General features: G+C 39.4%; 1 protein-coding gene across 11 annotated transcripts in view; it reads left to right on the forward strand.

Moving 5' to 3' along the window:
* TEX9 (testis expressed 9) overlaps nt 1–21,603 on the forward strand; it is a 215,423-nt gene that overhangs the window by 140,219 nt on the left and 53,601 nt on the right. For all 11 annotated transcript variants that reach the window (XM_067747685.1, XM_067747711.1, XM_067747695.1 and 8 more), the window contains 3 exons: nt 9,767–9,830; nt 11,890–11,969; nt 20,692–20,740. In XM_067747685.1, coding sequence (XP_067603786.1) covers nt 9,767–9,830; nt 11,890–11,969; nt 20,692–20,740 — 193 coding nt within the window. The remainder of the gene's footprint in view (nt 1–9,766; nt 9,831–11,889; nt 11,970–20,691; nt 20,741–21,603) is intronic.

The raw sequence follows: 21,603 nt of genomic DNA on the forward strand, positions 1-21,603 counted from the left end.
CCCAGCACCACTTATTGAAAGACTGTCTTTTCCTCATTTATATTTTTGCTTCCTTTGTCATAGATTAATTGCCCATATAAACGTGGGTTTGTTTCTGGGTTCACTATTCTGTTCCATTGATCTCTGTGTCTGCTTTTGTTCCAGTACCATACTGTTTTGGCTACTGTAGCTTTGTAGTATAATGATTATGGATCAATCGAAGAAAAATATATAACAATTGTAAATATATATGCACTCAACATAGGAGTATCTAAATACATAATGCAAATGACAACAGAAATGAAGGACAGTAACACAATAATAGTAGGGAACTTTAACACCCCACTTACATCAATGGACAGATCGTTCAGACAGAAAAATCAATGAGGAAACACTGGCCTTAAATGACACGTTAGACCAAACAGAACACATAGTATTCTATTCAAAGGCAGCAGAATACACATTCTTTTCAAGATCACATGCTAGCCCAAAAAACAAGTCTTAGTAAGTTTAAGTAAATTGAAATCATATCAAGCATCTTTTCCAACTACAGTACTATGAGATTAGAAATCACCTACAAGAAAAAAACTGCAAAAAACACAAACATGTGGAGGCTAAAAAATATGCTACTAAACCAGTGGATCACTGCAGAAATCAAGGAGGAAATCAGAAAATACCTGGAGACAAAAGAAAATGAAAACACAGCAATCCAAATTGTATGGGATGCAGCAAAAGCAGTTTTGAGACGGAACTTTATAGCGATACAAGCCTGCCTCAGGAAACAAAACAAAATCTCAAATAAACAACCTAACCTTACACCTAAAGGAATTAGAAATAGAAGAACAAACAAAACCCAAAGTTAGTAGAAGGAAAGAAATAATCTGTTGATTGTCCCTCCTGGGCACTTGTTTCTTTTTTTTTTTTTTTTACATCTTTATTGGAGTTTAATTGCTTTACAATGGTGTGTCAGTTTCTGCTTTATAACAAAGTGAATCAGTTATACATATGTTCCCATATCTCCTCCCTCTTGCGTCTCCCTCCCTCTCACCTTCCCTATCCCACCCATCCAGGTGGTCACAAAGCACCAAGCTGATCTCCCTGTGCTATGTGGCTGCTTCCCACTAGCTATCTATTTTACGTTTGGTAGCGTATATATGTCCATGCCACTCTCTCACTTTGTCACAGCTTACCCTTCCCCCTCCCCATATCCTCAAGTCCATTCTCTAGTAGGTCTGTCTCTTTATTCCCGTCTTACCCCTAGGTTGTTTATGACATTTTTTTCCTTAGGTTCCATATATATGTGTTAGCATACGGTATTTGTCATTCTCTTTCTGACTTACTTCACTCTGTATGACAGTAGGTCCATCCACCTCACTACAAATAACTCAATTTCGTTTCTTTTTATGGCTGAGTAATATTCCATTGTATATATGTGCCACACCTTCTTTATCCATTCATCCGATGATGGACACTGAGGTTGTTTCCATCTCCGGGCTATTGAAAATAGAGCTGCAATGAACATTTTGGTACATGACTTTTTTTGAATTATGGTTTTCTCAGGGTATATGCCCAGTAGTGGGATTGCTGGGTCATATGGTAGTTCTATTTGTAGTTTTTTAAGGAACCTCCATACTGTTCTCCATAGTGGCTGTACCAATTCACATTCCCACCAGCAGTGCAAGAGTGTTCCCTTTTCTCCACACCCTCTCCAGCATTTATTGTTTCTAGATTTTTTGATGATGGCCATTCTGACCGGTGTGAGATGATATCTCATTGTAGTTTTGATTTGCATTACTCTAATAATTAATGATGTTGAGCATTCCTTCATTTGTTTTCTGGCAATCTGTGTATTTTCTTTGGAGAAATGTCTCTTTAGGTCTTCTGCCCATTTTTGGATTGGGTTGTTTGTTTTTTTATTATTGAGCTGTATGAGCTGCTTGCAAATTTTAGAGATTAATCCTTTGTCACTTGCTTCATTTGCAAATATTTTCTCCCATTCTGAGGGTTGTCTTTTGGTCTTGTTTATGGTTTCCTTTGCTGTGCAAAAGCTTTGAAGTTTCATTAGGTCCCATTTGTTTATTTTTGTTTTTATTTCCATTTCTCTAGGAGGTGGGTCAAAAAGGATCTTGCTGTGATTGATGTCATAGAGTGTTCTGCCTATGTTTTCCTCTAAGAGTTTGATAGTTTCTGGCCTTAAATTTAGGTCTTTAATTCATTTTGAGCTTATTTTTGTGTATGGTGTTAGGGAGTGTTCTAATCTCATACTTTTACATGTAGGTGTGCAGTTTTCCCAGCACCACTTATTGAAGAGGCTGTCCTTTCTCCACTGTACATTCCTGCCTCCTTTATCAAAGATAAGGTGACCATATGTGCATGGGTTTATCTCTGGGCTTTCTATCCTGTTCCGTTGATCTATATTTCTGTTTTTGTGCCAGTACCATACTGTCTTGATTGCTGTAGTTTTGTAGTATAATCTGAAGTCAGGGAGCCTGATTCCTCCAGTTCCATTTTTCATTCTCAAGATTGCTTTGGCTATTCGGGGTCTTTTGTGTTTCCATACAAATTGTGAGATTTTTTGTTCTAGTTCTGTGAAAAATGCCAGTGGTAGTTTCATAGGGATTGCATTGAATCTGTAGATTGCTTTGGGTAGTAGAGTCATTTTCACAATGTTGATTCTTCCAATCCAAGAACATGGTATATCTCTCCATCTATTTGTATCATCTTTAGTTTCTTATATCAGTATAATTTTCTGCATACAGGTCTTTCGTCTCCTTAGGTAGGTTTATTCGTAGATATTTTATTCTTCTTGTTGCATTGGTAAACGGGAGTGTTTTCCTGATTTCACTGTCAGATTTTTCATCATTAGTGTATAGGAATGCCAGAGATTTCTGTGCATTAATTTTGTATCCTGCTACTTTACCAAATTCATTGATTAACTCTAGTTGTTTTCTGGTAGCATCTTTACGATTCTCTATGTATAGTATCATGTCATCTGCAAACAGTGACAGCTTTACTTCTTCTTTTCCGATTTGGATTCCTTTTATTTCCTTTTCTTCTCTGATTGCTGTTGCTAAAACTTCCAAAATTATGTTGAATAAAAGTGGGGAGAGTGGGCAATCTTGTCTTGTTCCTGATCTTAGTGGAAATGCTTTCAGTTTTGCACCATTGAGGACGATGTTGGCTGTGGGTTTGTCATATATGGCCTTTATTATGTTGAGGAAAGTTCCCTCTATGCCTACTTTCTGGAGGGTTTTTATCATAAATGGGTGTTGAATTTTGTCGAAAGCTTTCTCTGCATCTATTGAGATGATCATATGGTTTTTCCCCTTAAATTTGTCAATATGGTGTATCACGTTGATTGATTTGCATATATTGAAGAATCCTTGCATTCCTGGAATGAACCCCACTTGATCATGGTGTATGATCCTTTTAATGTGCTGTTGGATTCTGTTTGCTAGTATTTTGTTGAGGATTTTTGCATCAATGTTCATCAGTGATATTGGCCTGTAGTTTTCTTTCTTTGTGACATCCTTGTCTGGTTTTGGTATCAGGATGGTGGTGGCCTCATAGAATGAGTTTGGGAGTGTTCCTCCCTCTGCTATATTTTGGAAGAGTTTGAGAAGGATGGGTGTTAGGTCTTCTCTAAATGTTTGATAGAATTCACCTGTGAAGCCATCTGGTCCTGGGCTTTTGTTTGTTGGAAGATTTTTAATCACAGTTTCAATTTCAGTGCTTGTGATTGGTCTGTTCATATTTTCTATTTCTTCCTGATTCAGTCTTGGCAGGTTGTGCATTTCTAAGAATTTGTCCATTTCTTCCAGGTTGTCCATTTTATTGGCATAGAGTTGCTTGTAGTAATCTCTCATGATCTTTTGTATTTCTGCAGTGTCAGATGTTACTTCTCCTTTTTCATTTCTAATTCTATTGATTTGAGTCTTCTCCCTTTTTTTCTTGATGAGTCTGGCTAATGGTTTATCAATTTTGTTTATCTCCTCAAAGAACCAGGTTTTAGCTTTATTGATCTTTGCTATTGTTTTCTTCATTTCTTTTTCATTTATTTCTGATCTGATGTTTATGATTTCTTTCCTTCTGTTAACTTTGGGGTTTTTTTGTTCTTTCTCTAATTGCTTTAGCTGGAAGGTTAGGTTCTTTATTCGAGATGTTTCCTGTTTCTTAAGGTAGGATTGTATTGCTATAAACCTCCCTCTTAGAACTGCTTTTGCTGCATCCCATAGGTTTGGGTTGTCGTGTCTCCATTGTCATTTGTTTCTAGGTATTTTTTTATTTCCTCTTTGATTTCTTCAGTGATCACTTCGTTATTAAGTAGTGTATTGTTTAGCCTCCACGTGTTTGTATTTTTTACAGATCTTTTCCTGTTTTTGATATCTAGTCTCATCGCATTGTGCACGGAAAAGATACTTGATACAATTTCAATTTTCCAAAATTTACCAAGGCTTTATTTGTGACCCAAGATGTGATCTATCCTGGGGAATGTTCCATGAGCACTTGAGAAAAATGTGTATTCTGTTGTTTTTGGAAGGAATGTCCTATAAATATCAATTAAGTCCATCTTGTTTAATGTATCATTTAAAGCGTGTGTTTCCTTATTTATTTTCGTTTTGGATGATCTGTCCATTCGTGAAAGTGGGGTGTTAAAGCCCCCTACTATGAATGTGTTACTGTCGATTTCCCCTTTTATGGCAGTTAGTATTTGCCTTATGTACTGAGGTGCTTCTATGTTGGGTGCATAAATATTTACAATTGTTATATCTTCTTCTTGGATCGATCCCTTGATCATTATGTAGTGTCCTTCTTTGTCTCTTGTAATAGTCTTTATTTTAAAGTCTGTTTTGTCTGATATGAGAATTGCTACTCCAGCTTTCTTTTGATTTCCATTTGCATGGAATATCTTTTTCCATTTCCTCACTTTCATTCTGTATGTGTCCCTAGGTCTGAAGTGTGTCTCTTGTAGACAGCATATATATAGGTCTTGTTTTTGTATCCATTCAGCCAGTCTGTGTCTTTTGGTGGGAGCATTTAATCCATTTACATTTAAGGTAATTATCGATATGTATGTTCCTATTCCCATTTCCTTAATTGTTTTGGGTTTGTTATTGTAGGTCTTTTCCTTCTCTTGTGTTTCTTGCCTAGAGAAGTTCCTTTAGCATTTGTTGTAAAGCTGGTTTGGTGCTGCTGAACTCTCTCAGCTTTTGCTTGTCTGTAAAGGTTTTAATTTCTCCATCAAATCTGAATGAGATCCTTGCTGGGTAGAGTAATCTTGGTTGTAGCTTTTTCTCCTTCATCACTTTAAATATGTCCTGCCAGTCCCTTCTGCCTTGCAGAGTTTCTGCTGAAAGATCAGTTGTTAACCTTATGGGGATTCCCTTGTGTGTTATTTGTTGTTTTTCCCTTGCTGCTTTTAATATGTTGTCTTTGTATTTAATTTTTGACAGCTTGATTAATATGTGTCTTGGCATGTTTCTCCTTGGATTTATCCTGTATGGGACTGTCTGTGCTTCCTGGACTTGATTACCTATTTCCCTTCCCATATTAGGGAAGTTTTCAACTATAATCTCTTCAAATATTTTCTCAGTCCCTTTCTTTTTCTCTTCTTCTTCTGGAACCTCTATACTTCGAATGTTGGTGCGTTTAATGTTGTCCCAGAGGTCTCTGAGACTGTCCTCAGTTCTTTTCATTCTTATTTCTTTATTCTGCTCTGCAGTAGTTATTTCCACTATTTTATCTTCCAAGTCACTTATCCGTTCTTCTGCCTCAGTTATTCTGCTATTGATCCCATCTAGAGTATTTTTATTTTCATTTATTGTGTTGTTTATCGTTGCTTGTTTCATCTTTAGTTCTTTTAGGTCCTTGTTAAATGTTTCTTGAATTTATCTATTTCCAAGATTTTGGATCATCTTTACTATCATTATTCTGAATTCTTTTTCAGGTAGACTGCCTATTTCCTGTTCATTTGTTAGGTCTGATGGGTTTTTATCTTGCTCCTTCATCTGCTGTGTGTTTTTCTGTCTTCTCATTTAGCTTATCTTACTGTGTTTTGGGTCTCCTTTTTGCAGGCTGCAGGTTTGTATTTCCCATTGTTTTTGGTGTCTGTCCCCAGTGGCTAAAGTTGGTTCAGTGGGTTGTGTAGGCTTCCTGGTGGAGGGGACTGGTGCCTGTGTTCTGGTGGATGATGCTGGATCTTGTCTTTCTGGTGGGCAGGTCCATGTCTGGTGGTGTGTTTTGGGGTGTCTGTGGACTTATTATGATTTTAGGCAGCCTCTCTGCTAATGGGTGGGGTTGTGTTACTGTCTTGCTAGTTGTTTGGCATAGGGTGTTCAGCACTGTAGCTTGCTGGTCGTTGAGTGAAGCTGGGTGCTGGTGCTGAGGTGGAGGTCTCTGGGAGATTTTCGCCATTTGATATTATGTGGAGCTGGGAGGAGGTCTCTTGTGGGCCAGTGTCCTGAAGTTGTCTCTCCCACGTCAGAGACACAGCACTGACTCCTGGCTGCAGCACCAAGAGCATTTCATCCACACGGCTCAGAATAAAAGGGAGAAAAAGAAGGAAGGAAGGGAGAGAGGGAAGGAAGGAAGGAAGGAAGGAAGGGGATAAAATAAAATAGTTATTAAAATAAAAAATAACTGTTAAGAAAAAAATTTTTTTTAAGAAAAACAAAAACAAAACGGACAGATAGAAGCTTAGGACAAATGGTGAAAGCAAAGCTATACAGACAAAATCTCACACAGAAGCATACACATACACGCTCACAAAAAGAGGAAAAGGGGAAAAAATAATAAATCTTGTTCTCAAATTCCAGCTCCTCAATTTGGTATGATTCGTTGTCTATTCACGTATTCCACAGATGCAGGGTACATCAAGTTGATTGTGGAGCCTTAATCCGCTGCTTCTGAGGCTGCTGGGAGAGATTTCCCTTTCTCCTCTTTGTTCGCACAGCTCCCAGGGCTCAGCTGTGGATTTGGCCCCGCCTCTGCGTGTAGTTCGCCGGAGGGCCTCTGTTCGCTCAGACAGGACGGGGGTTAAAGGAGCAGCTGCTTCGGGGGCTCTGGCTCACTCAGGACGGGGAGCAGGAGGGGTGCGGATGCTGGGCGAGCCTGCGGCGGCAGAGGCCGGCATGACGTTGCACCAGCCTGAGTCCCGCTGTGCGTTCTCCCGGGGAAGTTGTCCCTGGATCCCGGGACCCTGGCAGTGGCGGGCTGCACAGGCTCCCCGGAAGAGGGGTGTGGAGAGTGACCTGTGCTCGCACACAGGCTTCTTGGTGGCGGCAGCAGCAGCCTTAGCGTCTTCAAGCCCGTCTTTGGGGTCCGCGCTGTTAACCGCGGCTCGTGCCTGTCTCTGGAGCTCCTTTAAGCAGCGCTCTTAATCCCCTCTCCTCGCACAGCAGGAAACAAAGAGGGAAGAAAAAGTCTCTTGCCTCTTTGGCAGGTCCAGACTTTTCCCCAGACTCCCTCCCGGCTAGCCGTGGGGCACTAGCCCTTTCAGGCAGTGTTCACGCCGCCAACCCCTGCGCTCCAACCGAAGCCCGGGCCTCAGCTCCCAGCCCCGCCCGCCCCGGCGGGTGAGCAGACAAGCCTCTTGGGCTGGTGAGTGCTGGTCGGCACCGCTCCTCTGTGCGGGAATCTCTCTGCTTTACCCTCTGCACCCGTTGCTGTGCTCTCCTCCGCGGCTCCGAAGCTTCCCCCCTCCGCCACGCACAGTCTCCGCCCGGGGCTTCCTAGTGTGTGGAAACATTTTCTCCTTCACAGCTCCCTCCCACTGGTGCAGGTCCCGTCCCTATCCTTTGTCTGTTTATTTGCCCTACCCAGGTACGTGGGGGAGTTTCTTGCCTTTTGGGAGGTCTGAGGTCTTCTTCCAGCGTTCAGTAGGTGTTCTGTAGGAGTTGTTCCACGTGTAGATGTATTTCTGGTGTCTCTGTGGGGAGGAAGGTGATCGCCGCGTCTTACTCTTCCGCCATCTTCCCCCCCCCCCCCCCCCCGGTCCAGGCACTTGTTTCTTAATGCAATTTGTTACTTTTGTGAGGGTATCTTTAGTGGGGTTTGCTTTCTGAGAGAGTTGCATGTGTTCTAGATGAGTAAATCCCTAAGTGTGGTTTTGCATTTAACTTTATTAGCTTATCAGAGTTTTCACTGGTTCTTATCCAATTTATTAAAGTTTTGGCATAGTGTCCGTGTACCATCTGGGTAAGATGAACTTGGAGTACACTCCTGTGTGCTCTGATTACTCACAAGAGAATCTTTTCCACACACGGCTCTAGTTTCATTTCCATTCACCTAAGGTTATGGGTAGTGTTTCTGTGGTATGTGGTTCACAGGTGTAGCCCTTCGTGACTCTCTCATGTGCATCAGTTTCTAGCTGTTAAGCTGTTTTGGCTTCTGTTCCTGTTTACTGCTCTCATTTTTAGTTGCTGCTTTATTTTTAGTGCCAGGGTATTTTCCCTGCCTAAGTTTAAGTTTAGCAATATTTCGTTCATTGTATTTTATCCAGATTTCTATGGGTTTTGGAGCAGAAGAATAGCCTTTTGATTTATCTCAGCCTGCTATATTGACCAGAAACCTCTATTGGTTCTTGTTAAGGAAATGTGAAAAATCAGGTAAAGGCATCTTGAATACAACTTTAAGTCTTTATCAGATATTTTTATTTTGATTAACTTATCCTAAGATACAAAAATATTTCTTAAAACATCAGACTTTTTAAAGAAGGGATGTGATACTGCTTTTTTCTTCCTGGGGGTGGGGGTCATCACTGGTTTGTGGTACTTCTGAATCACATATCTAAAAAAACAAGGTATCTCATTTAAAAAATTGCTCTGCATATTTTCTTCATAAAACTTCAGAAGAGCCTAGATAGTCTAGAAGTGTGATCTACGAATAGAATTTAAAAGTTACATGCTTCTGAAGTTGTTTATTATAATGTTAACCTTTAAAACTGAGAAGCGGACTTCAACTAACAGGGAGAACGGTTTAGTGCATTATGTTAACTTCAACTCTAGAATATTTCATAGCCATTTAAGGCACTAATTATAAAAATTATATAGAGATAAATATATTCCATCTGTATTGTTATGGTAGAACAGTACAAAATTGTGTGTGTGCCTACATATGAAAATTAGAAGGGAATTTTAAAAATGATTGGATGATAGTGGTAGGATGATGAGCAATTTTTTCTTTAAAAACGGTTTCCCGCAATGGCATTGCTATTCTTACAGTCTTAATGGGACTAAATAGTATTCCTATTCTTTGCTAGATTCCAAATAGATTGGGGAAAAAAAAAGGAGTGGCAGGTGTAGGTGAAAGTAATCACCTGTGTTCCTGATGAAGCTGATATTGAAGTATGTAGCTGAGGTATGAGCCACCTCAGGTCTGCTCACTAAACCCCAGATATACCTCCCCAGTCACCTGAACACCCCTGATGAAATCAGCCCCCTCCACACCCCACCCCACTCCTGTTCCCAATTGGAGTTGATCCCAAGAACATGGAGAGTGGAACTGAGTTGAACCCACCCAGTTTATTCTTCCCAAATAAATCATTCCACCTGAAGTAATGGCCAGGGAGAGGCTAGGAGTTACATGGTTTGAGCTTCCACCAGGAAGAAGAAGGATCATGGGGATTTGGAGATAAGCTTTGTAATAGTTGTGTTAATTTTCAAATAAAAATGTCATGTGTATGTTTTGGCATTTATTGATTAGCTAAATTGTAGTTATTGAAATTTAATTACTTTTATTTTTGTGTTACAATCTTCAGTCTATCACAATTATTATTTTCTCCTTTTAGGCGTTTAAATGCAGAATTAGAGGCAAAAACGGCTGATCTGGTTCGACAAGCTGAGGAAGTAATAGTAAGTGAATGTACAATTAATAGTAATTCCATGTAAGTGCTAGTGTTTTTTTGTTTTTTTTTTTAATTAATTAATTTATTTTTGGCTGTGTTGGGTCTTCGTTTCTGTGCGAGGCCTTTCTCTAGTTGCGGCGAGCGGGGGCCACTCTTCATCGCGGTGCGCGGGCCTCTCACTGTCGGGGCCTTCTCTTGTTGCAGAGCACAGGCTCCAGTCGGGCAGGCTCAGTAGCTGTGGCGCACGGGCTTAGTTGCTCTGCGGCATGTGGGATCTTCCCAGACCAGGGCTCGAACCCATGTCCCCTGCATTGGCAGGCAGATTCTCAACCACTGCGCCACCAGGGAAGCCCAGTGCTAGTTTTTTAACTTTAATTTGATGTGTAACATACATGCAAAAAAGTGCCCAAAGCATAAATTTTCAGCTCAGTGAATTATCATAAATTGAACATCAATATATGCATAAGTATGTGTATACATGCATGTATATGTTTTTGATAAGCACACTTTTTAAAAAAAATTATTTTTGGCTGCATTGGGTCTTCGTTGCGGTGCGTGGGCTTCTCATTGCAGTGGCTTCTCTTGTTGTGGAGCACAGGCTCTGGAGCATAGGCTCAGTAGTTGTGGCACACGGGCTTAGTTGTTCCACGGCATGTGCGATCTTCCTGGACCAGGGCTCGAACCTGTGTCCCATGCATTGGCAGGTGGATTCTTAACCACTGTGCCACCAGGGAAGCCCAGCACACATTTTCTAAAAGCCACTGAAAAAGTGTTTTCCATTTAGATATTCCAATCATCTAATTAATAGGAATATTAATATTGAACAGTATTTCCCACTGTTTTAAGATTAATATTTGCAAGTAGCTATATAGAATTAGTACTGGTAATTCAGTAAGGATAGAAATAAAATGGTCTTTGGACAGAAGCTGAATAAAGGTTAACAACTACCATTAATGCTCAGATGGTAATCCGTTTCTTAAACTCTGCAGTTGGATATAACTCAGATTCTTAGGGCTAGACCATAATCAGATTTATAGTCAGGAAGAATGTAGTGAGGTTACATCACTAGACAATGTAAGCATATTTGCCCCATTCTGGCTACCAAATTGGTTATTTCTACTTTAAGCATCCCTCCCTAAGTATCAGCATTCCCAATATTAGTTGATAGGATATAGTAATATTCCTTAGAGGAATAAAGTAGCTGCTTTCAAACTTTTTAATTTTTTATTCTAATTCATTTATAATTCTCTTTCATTTAAATCCCACCCCCACCCCACTTAGGAGTTGATGGAGGCAGGGAAGAATAGGCAATATTTTAATGTCTTAGATCTGTCATTATTTGTTAGTTTAGGAATGGGAATATTTAGATAATGGTTACAGATTTACTAGTTGCATTTGTAATTAAATATTTTACTAAAAAGTAAACATTTTATTACATCTTTTAGTTTTTATCAGTGTCTGAAGAGCAGGAAAATAATTTTTCTGAAAATAATGTTCAGAAACTCAACATTATGGTAGAGTGAGTGATTCATTATGTATTCTGATCAGAGTCCTCTAATGGATATAACTTTTGCCACATTGAATTTTTGTTTTTTCACTTTCATATTAATACATTTTCTCCAAAAGCTTTCACTCTTAGTGCTTCATTTTTAGCACTTTCATTTCTATGTGGTCGTCTTAACATTGAAGTTTTTATGATTTGAGACAAGTTTTTCTATCCATTAAATGGATTTATGTTTCCACTTCTTGTGAACCTTATTTCCTTTGCATGTTACAGAAGATGGAAGCTCTAATGTAGTTGGGAAGCAGGAGTCAGCTAAGATCATATAAAGGCATTGGCATTCTTACAGTTTTGCCTTAGAACTGACTCTTTTAACCAAGAATGAGTGAAAGGGTGAAGCTACATTGTTACAGATCTTATTTTGATACCATAGCTTTTAGAATTCTGTGCTTTGATTTTATAGAAATTGTGGACAACTCTGAAATAATTAATGATCAGAAAGGCACTTGAATATATCCTAGTTTTGTACATTATTTTCCTACATGACTTTGTTTTATTTAACTAGAGAGATCAGCAAGAAGTACGATCTCCGTCTATTTCAACACAAATTAAATCATATGAAGAGGAAGATGATTACAGTTTAAGGTAAGACTTAAATTCCCAAACACCTTAAAAGTTTTTTCTTTTTACTGGGTAAATGCTTTAAGATTATTTTCTGTTGTTTTTTTTTAATTAAGGTATATTTGACATACAACATTATATTGGTTTTAGGTGTACAACACAATGATTCAGTATTTGTATATATTGTGAAATGGTCACCACAGTAAGTATAGCTACTATCCATTACCATACATAGTTACAGAATCTTTTTTCCCTGTGATGAAAACTTTTAAGATCTAATTTTTTAGCAGCTTTCAAATATGCCATTAGTATTGTTAAGTATAGTCTCCATGCTGTACAGTACATCCGCATGACTTACTTATTTTATAATTGGAAATTTGTACCCTTTGACTCCTTTCACCTATTTCGCCTGCTCCCAACCAACCAGCCTCTGGCAACCATCGATCTGTTCTCTGTATCTATAGGCTTGTTTTTATTTGTCTGTTTTTAGATTCCACATACAAGTGAGATCACTTATTTGTCTTTGTCTTTCTCTGACTTATTTCACTTAGCATAATGCCCTCGAGGTCCATCCATGTTGTCAAAATGGCAAGATTTCATTTTTTTTTTATGGCTCAGTAATAGTTATATATATAAAAATATCATTTTATATAATACTTTAACATATATATATAAAGGCACATGTTCTTTTCTCATTCATCCATTGATGGACATTTAGGTTGTTTCCATATCTGGCCTATTGTAAATAATGTTGCAATGAACATGGAGGTGCCTATATATAAAAAAATAAGTGTTTTCATTTTCTTCAGATAAATACCCAGAAATGGGGTTGCTGGATCATATGACAGTTCTCTTTTTAATATATTTTTTCTTTTTTCTTTTAATAGATCTTTATTGGCATGTAATTGCTTCACAATACCATGTTAGTTTCTGTTGCACAACAAAGGGAATCAGCCATATGCATACATGTGTCCCCATATCCCCTCTCTCTTGAGCCTCCCTCTCATCCTCCCTATCGCACCCCTCTAGGTCATCACATAGCACCGAGCTCATCTCCCTGTGCTATGCTGCTGCTTCCCACCAGCCAACTGTTTTACATTCAGTAGTGTATATATGTCGATGCTACTCTCACTTCACCCCAGCTTCGCACTCCTACCCCATGTCATCAGGTCCATTCTCTATGTCTGCCTCTTTATTTCTGCCCTGCAACTAGGTTCATCCGTACCATTTTTTTTTTTTTTTTTAGAATCTATATATATGCGTTAGCATACGATATTTGTTTTTCTCTTTCTGACTTACTTCTCTCTGTATGACAGACTCTAGGTCCATACACCTCACTACAAATAACTCAATTTTGTTTCTCTTTATGGCTGAGTAATATTTCATTTTATATATGTGCCACATCTTCTTTATCCATCCCTCTGTCGATGGACACTTAGGTTGCTTCCATGTCCTGGCTATTGTAAATAGTGCTGCAGTGAACATTGTGGTGCTTGTCTCTTTTTGAATTATGGTTTTCTCAGGATATATACCCAGCAGTGGGATTGCTGGGTCATATGGTAGTTCCATTTTTAGTTTTTTAGGGAACCTCCATACTGTTGTCCATAGTGGCTGTATCAATTTACATTCCCACCAACAGTGTAGAAGGGTTCCATTTTCACCACACCCTTTCCAGCATTTATTGTTTCTAGCTTGTTTGTTAATGGCCATTCTGACCAGCGTGAGGCGATACCTCATTGTAGTTTTCATTTGCATTTTTCTAATAATTAGTGATGTTGAGCATCTTTCATGTGCCTCTTGGCCATCTGTATGTCTTCCTTGATGAAATGTCTATTTAGGTCTTCTGCCTATTTTTTAACTAGATTGTTTGTTTTTTTGATATTGAGCTCCATGAGTTGTTTGTATATTTTGGAGATTAATCCTTTGTCTGTTGTTTCATTTGCAAATATTTTCTCCCATTTTGAGGGTTGTCTTTTTGTTTATGGTTTCCTTTGCTGTGCAAAAGCTTTTAAGTTTAATTAAGTCCCATTTGTTGATTTTTATTTCTGTTACTCTAGGAGGTGGGTCAAAAGAGATCTTTCTGTGGTTTATATCAAAGAGTGTTTTTCCTATGTTTTGCTCTAAAAGTTTTATAGTGTCTGGTCTTATATTTAAGTCTTTCATCCGTTTGGAGTTTATTTTTATGTATGGTGTTAGGTAGTGTTCTAATTTCATTCTTTTACATGTAGCTGTCCAGTTTTCCCAGCACCACTTATTGAAGAGGCTGTCTTTTCTCCATTGTATGTTCATGCCTCCTTTGTCGTAAATTAGGTGCCCATATGTGTGTGGGTTTATCTCTGGGCATTCTATCCTGTACCATTGATTTGTATTTCTGTTTCTCTGCCAGTAACATACTGTCTTGATTACTGTAGCTTTGTGGTATAGTTTGAAGTTGGGGAGCCTGATTCCTCCAACTCTGTTTTTCTTTCTCAAGATTGCTTTGGCTATTCGGGGTCTTTTGTGTTTCCATATGAATTGTAAGATTTTTTGTTCTAATTCTGTGAAGAATGCCATTGGTAGTTTGATAGGGATTGCATTGAATCTGTAGATTGTTTTGGGTAGTATAGTCATTTTCACAATATTGATTCTTCCAATCCAAGAACATGGTATATTTCTCCATCTGTTTGTGTCATCTTTGATTTCTTTCATCAGTGTTTTATACTTTTCTGAGTACAAGTCTTTCGCCTCTTTAGGCAGGCTTATTCCTAGGTATTTTATTCTTTTTGTGACAATGGTAAATGGGAGTGTTTCCTTAATTTCTCTTTCTTATTTTTTGTTGTTGGTGTATAGGAATGCCAGAGATTTCTGTGTGTTAATTTTGTATCCTGCAACCTTACCAAATTCATTGATTAGTTCTAGTAGTTTTCCAGTGACATCTTTAAGATTTTCTATTTATAGTATTGTGTCATCAAAAAATAGTGACAGTTTTACTTCTTCTTTTCCAACTTGTATTCCTTTTATTTCTTTTTCTTCTCTGATTGCTGTGGCTAGGACTTCCAAAACTATGTTGAATAATCGTGGTGAGGGTGGGCATCCTTGTCTTGTTCCTGATCTTAGAGGAAATGCTTTCAGTTTTTCACCATTGAGAATGATGTTTGCTGTGGGTTTGTCATATATGGCCTTTATTATGTTGAGGTAGCTTCCCTCTAGGCCCACTTTCTGAAGATTTTTTATCATAAATGGGTGTTGAATTTTGTCGAAAGCTTTCTCTGCATCTATTGAGATGATCATATGGTTTTTATTCTTTAATTTGTTAATATAGTGTATCACATTGATTGATTTGTGTATATTGAAGAATCCTTGCATCCCTGTGTTAAATCCCACTTGATCGTGGTGTATGATCCTTTTAATGTGTTGTTGGATTCTGTTTGCTAGTATTTTGTTGAGGATTTTTGCATCTATATTCATCAGTGATATTGATCTGTAATTTTCTTTTTTTTGTAGCATGTTTTTCTGGTTTTGGTATCACAGTGATGATGGCCTTGTAGAATGAATTTGGGAGTGTTCCTTCCTCTGCAATTTTTTGGAAGAGTTTGAGAAGGATGGGTGTTAGCCCTTCTCTAAATGTTTGATAGAATTCACCTGTGAAGCCATCTGGTTCTGGACTTTTGTTTGTTGGAAGATTTTTAATTACAGTTTCAATTTCATTACTTGTGATAGGTCTGTTTAATTCTTCCTGGTACAGTCTTGGGAAATTGTTCCATTCCAAGATTTTGTCCATTTCTTTGTGGTTGTCCATTTTATTGGCATATAGTTGTTTGTAGTAGTCTTTTATAATCCTTTGTATTTCTGCAGTGTCAGTTGTGATTTCTCCTTTTTCATTTCTAATTTTATTGATTTGCATCCTCTCCCTTTTTTTCTTGATGAGTCTGGCTAAGATTTTCTCAATTTTGTTTACCTTCTCAAAGAACCAGCTTTTAGTTTTATTGATCTTTGCTATTGTTTTCTTTATTTCTATTTCATTTATTTCTACTCTGATCTTTATGATTTCTTTCCTTCTACTGACTTTAGGTTTTCTTTGTTTTTCTTTCTCTAGTTGTTTTAAGTGTAGGCTAGATTGTTTATTTGAGATTTTTCTTGTTTCTTGAGGTGAGATTGAATTGCTCTGAATGTCCTTCTTAGAACTGCTTTTGCTGCATCCCATAGGTTTTGGGTCATCATGTTTTCATTGTCATTTGTGTCTATGTATTTTTTATTTCTTCTTTGATTTCTTCAGTAATCTCTTGGTTATTTAGTAGCGCACTGTTTAGCCTCCATATATTTGTGGTTTTTGCAGTTTTTTTCCTGTAACTGATTTCCAATCTCATAGCATTGTGGTCAGAAAAGATGCTTGATACAATTTCAGTTTTCTTAAATTTTCCAGGGCTTGATTTGTGACCCAAGATGTGATATATCCTGGAGAATGTTCCATGTGCACTTGAGAAGAAAGTGTATGCTGCCAGTTTTGGGTGGAATGTTCTGTAAATATCAATTAGATATATCTGGTGTATTGTGTCATTTAAAGCTTGTGTTTCTTTATTTATTTTCTGTTTGGATGATCTGTCCATTGGTATAAGTGGGTGTGAAATCCCCTACTGTTATTATGTTACTGTCAATTTCTTCTCTCATGGTTAACATTTGCCTTATGTATTGAGGTGCTCCTAAGTTGGGTGCATAAACAATTATAATTATTGTATCTTCTTGGAATGATCCCTTGATCATTATGTAGTGTCCTTCTTTGTCTCTTGTAATAATCTTTATTTTAAAGTCCATTTTGTCTGATATGAGAATTGCTACTCCAACTTTCTTTTGATTTCCATTTGCATGGAATATCTTTTTCCACCCCCTCACTTTCAGTCTGTATGTGTCCCTAGGTCTTAAATAGGTCTCTTGTAGACAGCATATATATGGCTCTTGTTTTTGCATCCATTCAGCCAGTCTGTGTCTTTTGGTTGGGGCATTTAATCCATTTACATTGAAGGTTATTATCAATATGTATGTTCCTGTTACCATTTTCTTAATTGTTTTGGGTTTGTTTTTGTGGGTATTTTTCTCCTCTTGTGTTCTTGCTTAGAGAAGTTTCTTTAGTGTTTGTTGTAACGCTGGTTTGGTGGTGCTGAATTCTCTTAGCTTTTGCTCGTCTGAAAAGCTTTTGACTTTTCCATTGAATCTGAATGAGATCCTTGCTGGACAGAGTAATCTTGGTTGTAGGTTTTTCTCTTTCATCACTTTAAGTATATCCTGCCACTCCCTTCTGGCCTGCAGAGTTTCCACTGAAAAATCAGCTGATAACCTTATGGGGATTCCTTTGTATGTTATTATTTGTTTTTCCCTTGTTGCTTTTAATATTTTTTGTTGTATTTAATATTTGTTATTTTGATTAATATGTGTCTTGTTGTGTTTTTCCTAGGGTTTATCCTATATGGGACTCTCTGTGCGTCCCAGACTTGGGTGACTATTTCCTTTCCCATGTTTGGGAATTTTTCAACTATAATCTCTTCAAATATTTTCTGAGACCCTTTCTTTTTCTCTTCTTCTTCTGGGACCACTATAATTCAAATGTTTGTGTGTTTTGTGTTGTCCCAGAGGTCTCTGAGATTGTCTTCCGTTGTTTTCATTCTCATTTCTTTATTCTGCTCCTCGGCAGTTATTTCCACCATTTTGTCTTCCAGCTCACTTATTCATTCTTCTGCCTCAGTTATTCTGTTCTTGATTCCTTCTAGTGTATTTTTCATTTCAGTTATCGTGTTGTTCATCTCTCTTTGTTTGTTCTTTAGTTCTTCTGGATCTTTGTTAAACATTTCCTGTATTTTCTCAGGCCATGCCTCCATTCTATTTCCAAGATTCTGGATCATCTTTACTGTCATTACTCTGAATTCTTTTTCATGTAGCTTGCCTATTTCCTCTTCATTTATTTGGTCTTGTAGGTTTTTACCTTGCTCCTTCATCTGTGTGATATTTTTTGCTGTTCCTTTTTTTTTTTTTTTTTTTTAATTAGTGGGATTGTGTTCCTGTCTTACTGGTTGTTTGGCCTGAGGCTTCCAACACTGGAGTTTGTAGGCTTTTGGGTAGAACTGGGTCTTGATGCTGAGATGATGAACTCCAAGAGACCTCACTCGGATCAGTGTTCCCTGGGGTCTGAGGTTCTCTGTTAGTGTGCAGTGGTTTGGACTCAGAGCTCCCACCACAGGAGCTTCGGCCTGACCCCAGGTTCATGAACCAAGATCCCACAAGCCACCTGGGGCAGAAAAGAAGAAAAAAGAACAATAACGAAGTAAAAGATAAAATCAGACTAGGAAACTAACAGATATGTTAGGAAGAATATAAAAAATATATATAGATGAATCAACGACCAGAAGGTACATCAGTACCACAATAGTAAAAAGAGGAGGAGGGAAAAGAAAAGAAAAAAAAAAGTGGGGGGGAAGGCCTTGGCGGTGGAAAGCAGGGACTAAGCAAGGGTGAGGTTTGAGCAGTGGGTAGGGCCAGTGCTCAGGACCCACAGGGCTGGAAAGGGCCCTGGGGGCTGAGGGGGGGGCTTAGGTTCAAGGAACAGAAGGGGCCCAGGCATGACCCCCACCTCTGATCTCAGAGGGTGGGGGACCTCATCTGGGAGCCCAACAGGCTTCCTGAGCTCGATTGAGCAGCCCAAACACCCTCTTCTCCTCTCCTCTCCTGCTCCTCCAGTCTGGGGTCTGGGAGGGCCCCTCCTGCCTGCCTCTCCTGATCTCCCCGGCCTCCCTCCTATGCCCCCAGGACCAACGCGGCCAGGCGGGGAATGGGGAGCCTTGGAGGGCAGGGGACCAGCCTGGGATCTCAGCAGGCTTCCCATGCCCAAGTGGGCGGGGCAGTTGCCCTCTGCTCCTCCTGGAGGGCCCTTCCCACCTGCCTCTACTGTTCTCCCCTTGGCCTCCTTCCTATGCCCCTAAGGACCCACGTGACCTGGAGTGGGGCTTTGGAGGGCAGAGGATTGGCCTGGGAGCCCAGCAGGTGTCCTGGGCCCAAGTGGGTGGGGCAAATGCCATCAATTCCTCTCCTGCTCTTCCTGCAGGGTGCCTCCTGCAAGGCCCCTCCCACCTGCCTCTCCTGATCTCCCTGGCCTTCCTCCTATGCCCACAAGGACCCACACAGCCTGGAGGGGGCTTGGAGGGCAGGGGATCGGCCTGGGAGCTCAGCAGGCTCCCTGGCCTGAGTGGGCCAGGTGATCACTCTCCACTCCTCTCCCACTCTTCCTCTTCCCGGAGAGTCCCTCCCAGCTGCCTCTCGTGATCTCCCTGCACTCAGGGGCACCGATCTTGTCTGGCCTCCACTTCTCCTCCCACCTCTGTCCCCCTACATCCTACCAGCTCACGCTGGGGTTCCTCCCATCTCAAGGGTCAGAGTCCCCCACCAGCAGTCGGCAGGCACCCTAGTTGTAGGGAGATGCTAACTTTGCGTCTTTCTACACTGCCATCTTGACTCCTCCCCGCTCTGTTTTTAATTTTTGAGGAACCTCCATACTGTTTTCCATAGAGGGTGTACCAAATTATGTTCCCACCAACAGTGTGCAAGGGTTCCCTTTTCTGCACAGCCTTGCCAGCATTTGTTATCTCTTATCTTTTGATAATAGCCATTCTTAAAGGTGTGAAGTGATAGCTCATTGTGGTTTTGATTTACATTTCCCTGATGATTAGTGATGTTGAGCTTCTTCTCATGCATCTGTTGGCAATCTATTTGTCCTCTTGGGAAAACGTCTCGTCCACTTTTGCCCATTTTTAAATCCAATTGTTTGTTTTTTTAATTGACTATTATGAGTTTTTTAAGTATATTTTTGATAGTAATCCTTTATCAGATACATGATTTTCAAATATTTTGTCCCATTCAGTAAGTTACCTTTAGTCTTGTTGGTGCTTTCCTTTGCTGTGCAGAAGCTTTTTTTTTTTTTTTTCAGAAGCTTTTTAGTTTGATGTAGTCCCATGTGTTTATTTTTGCTTTTGTTGCCATTGGTTTTGGTGTCAAATCCAAAAAAATAATCACTAAGACTGATGTCAAGGAGCTAGCCACCTATATTTTTCTTTTAGGAGCTTTATGGTTTCAGGTTTTACATTCAAATGTTTAATCCATTTGAGTTTACTTTTGTGTATGATGTAAGATAACAGTCCACTTTCTTTTTTTTTACACGTGTCTGTCCATTTTTCCCAGCACTATTTACTGAAGAAACTATCTTTTCCCCTTTGTATATTCTTGGCTCCTTTGTCATAAATTAATTGAGCTTATATGAGTGAGTTTATTTCTGGGCTCTGTATTCTGCTCCATTGATCTATGTGTCTGTTTTCATGCCTATACCATACTGTTTTGATTACTATAGCTTTGTATGATAGCTTGAAATCGGGAGAATGCCATTTTTCTTGGAGAGTGTATGTGGATCTGTTATTATATAATTTTTTTTACGTGTAAGTATTAGAAATCTATAATTTGAAGAATAAGGTAAGTTATAAAATACTAATAATTGGGGGCTTATACCAGTCAGACACAATGTAAACCTTTTACCTATTTTATCTCATTTAATTCTCATTTTAAAAAATGAGGAAACTGAAGCTTAGAGAAGTTCAGTAGATTGCCTAAGGACTTACAGATGGTATGTAATTTCACTGAGATCCAAACTACAATTAATTAATTAATAATTAGTTTTAATATGTCTCGGTTTAGTATCATTTATTAACATATGGTGTTTACTTTTTTTCTGTAGACATCCATTATTGTCTGAAGGGACAGTTGATTTACGTTCAGAAACTAAGGTAAGAAATCAAACTTTTTGTGAATGTGATTATATTCTGTAGAATTTAGGTTGTTTTTTAGATTTTTCTCTCTTTTTTTGGTATTTATTATTCTCACTTTTATTGTGTTTATTGCAGGTAGGGTAGGGGGTGTTTTCTTTAAAATGCTTTTCCTGAGTCACAAGAACTCCAGGGCCCCTGCCTATGAGTGGGCAGCTGGCACATGTCACTCCTGCAACATTTCTGGAAAGAAGGGGCAGGCAGACCCTCCCCCAAAGGGCTCCCCAGGCCAGCTCTGCCGGCCTCAGCCCCTCTGAAAAAGAAACCCAAACCCCAGAAGCACCCCAGCCCTTGGGCTCACGAAGCTGGATGTGCATCCCTGCTACCCCACAAGCGGCTTCCTCTCCCTCCTTCCTACCCCCTTTCCTTGGGCTTCTCCGTGCTCCCCTTGTGGGCACTTCAGCCCCAACCTGCCTGCTTCCCGCGCTGCCCTGGAAGATGCTTTCGTATTTGCCAGGCTTGCCTGTTGTTTACAAGACCCAGGATGCTCACCCGGTGCACTCCGGCTGATTCTGGCTGGGCACCCTTCCCCCACCCCTGGTTGCCTCTACCCTGTGACAGTGCACTGGCCTATGGGGTAGAGGCAACCAGTCCCACCAGCCTCCCACTAGCTTGAAGGGAGCAGGTCCTAGGGCCCACAGCACACCTTCCAGTAACAGCTAGAAATAGAATATTAGCCTTGATATTCAGAAGGGATGTCTTTATGAAATGTTGCTTGTAAAATGAATTGAGTCCTTTTTTGTCTCATAACTTCACTGAACAATTTGGAGATACATTGGAAAAATTCTAAGTGAAATTAAGTTTTCTCTCCAAAGCCCAAATTC

The sequence above is a fragment of the Pseudorca crassidens genome, chromosome 1 (genome assembly GCF_039906515.1).
Source record: "Pseudorca crassidens isolate mPseCra1 chromosome 1, mPseCra1.hap1, whole genome shotgun sequence".
In the NCBI taxonomy this organism is placed as follows: domain Eukaryota; kingdom Metazoa; phylum Chordata; class Mammalia; order Artiodactyla; family Delphinidae; genus Pseudorca; species Pseudorca crassidens.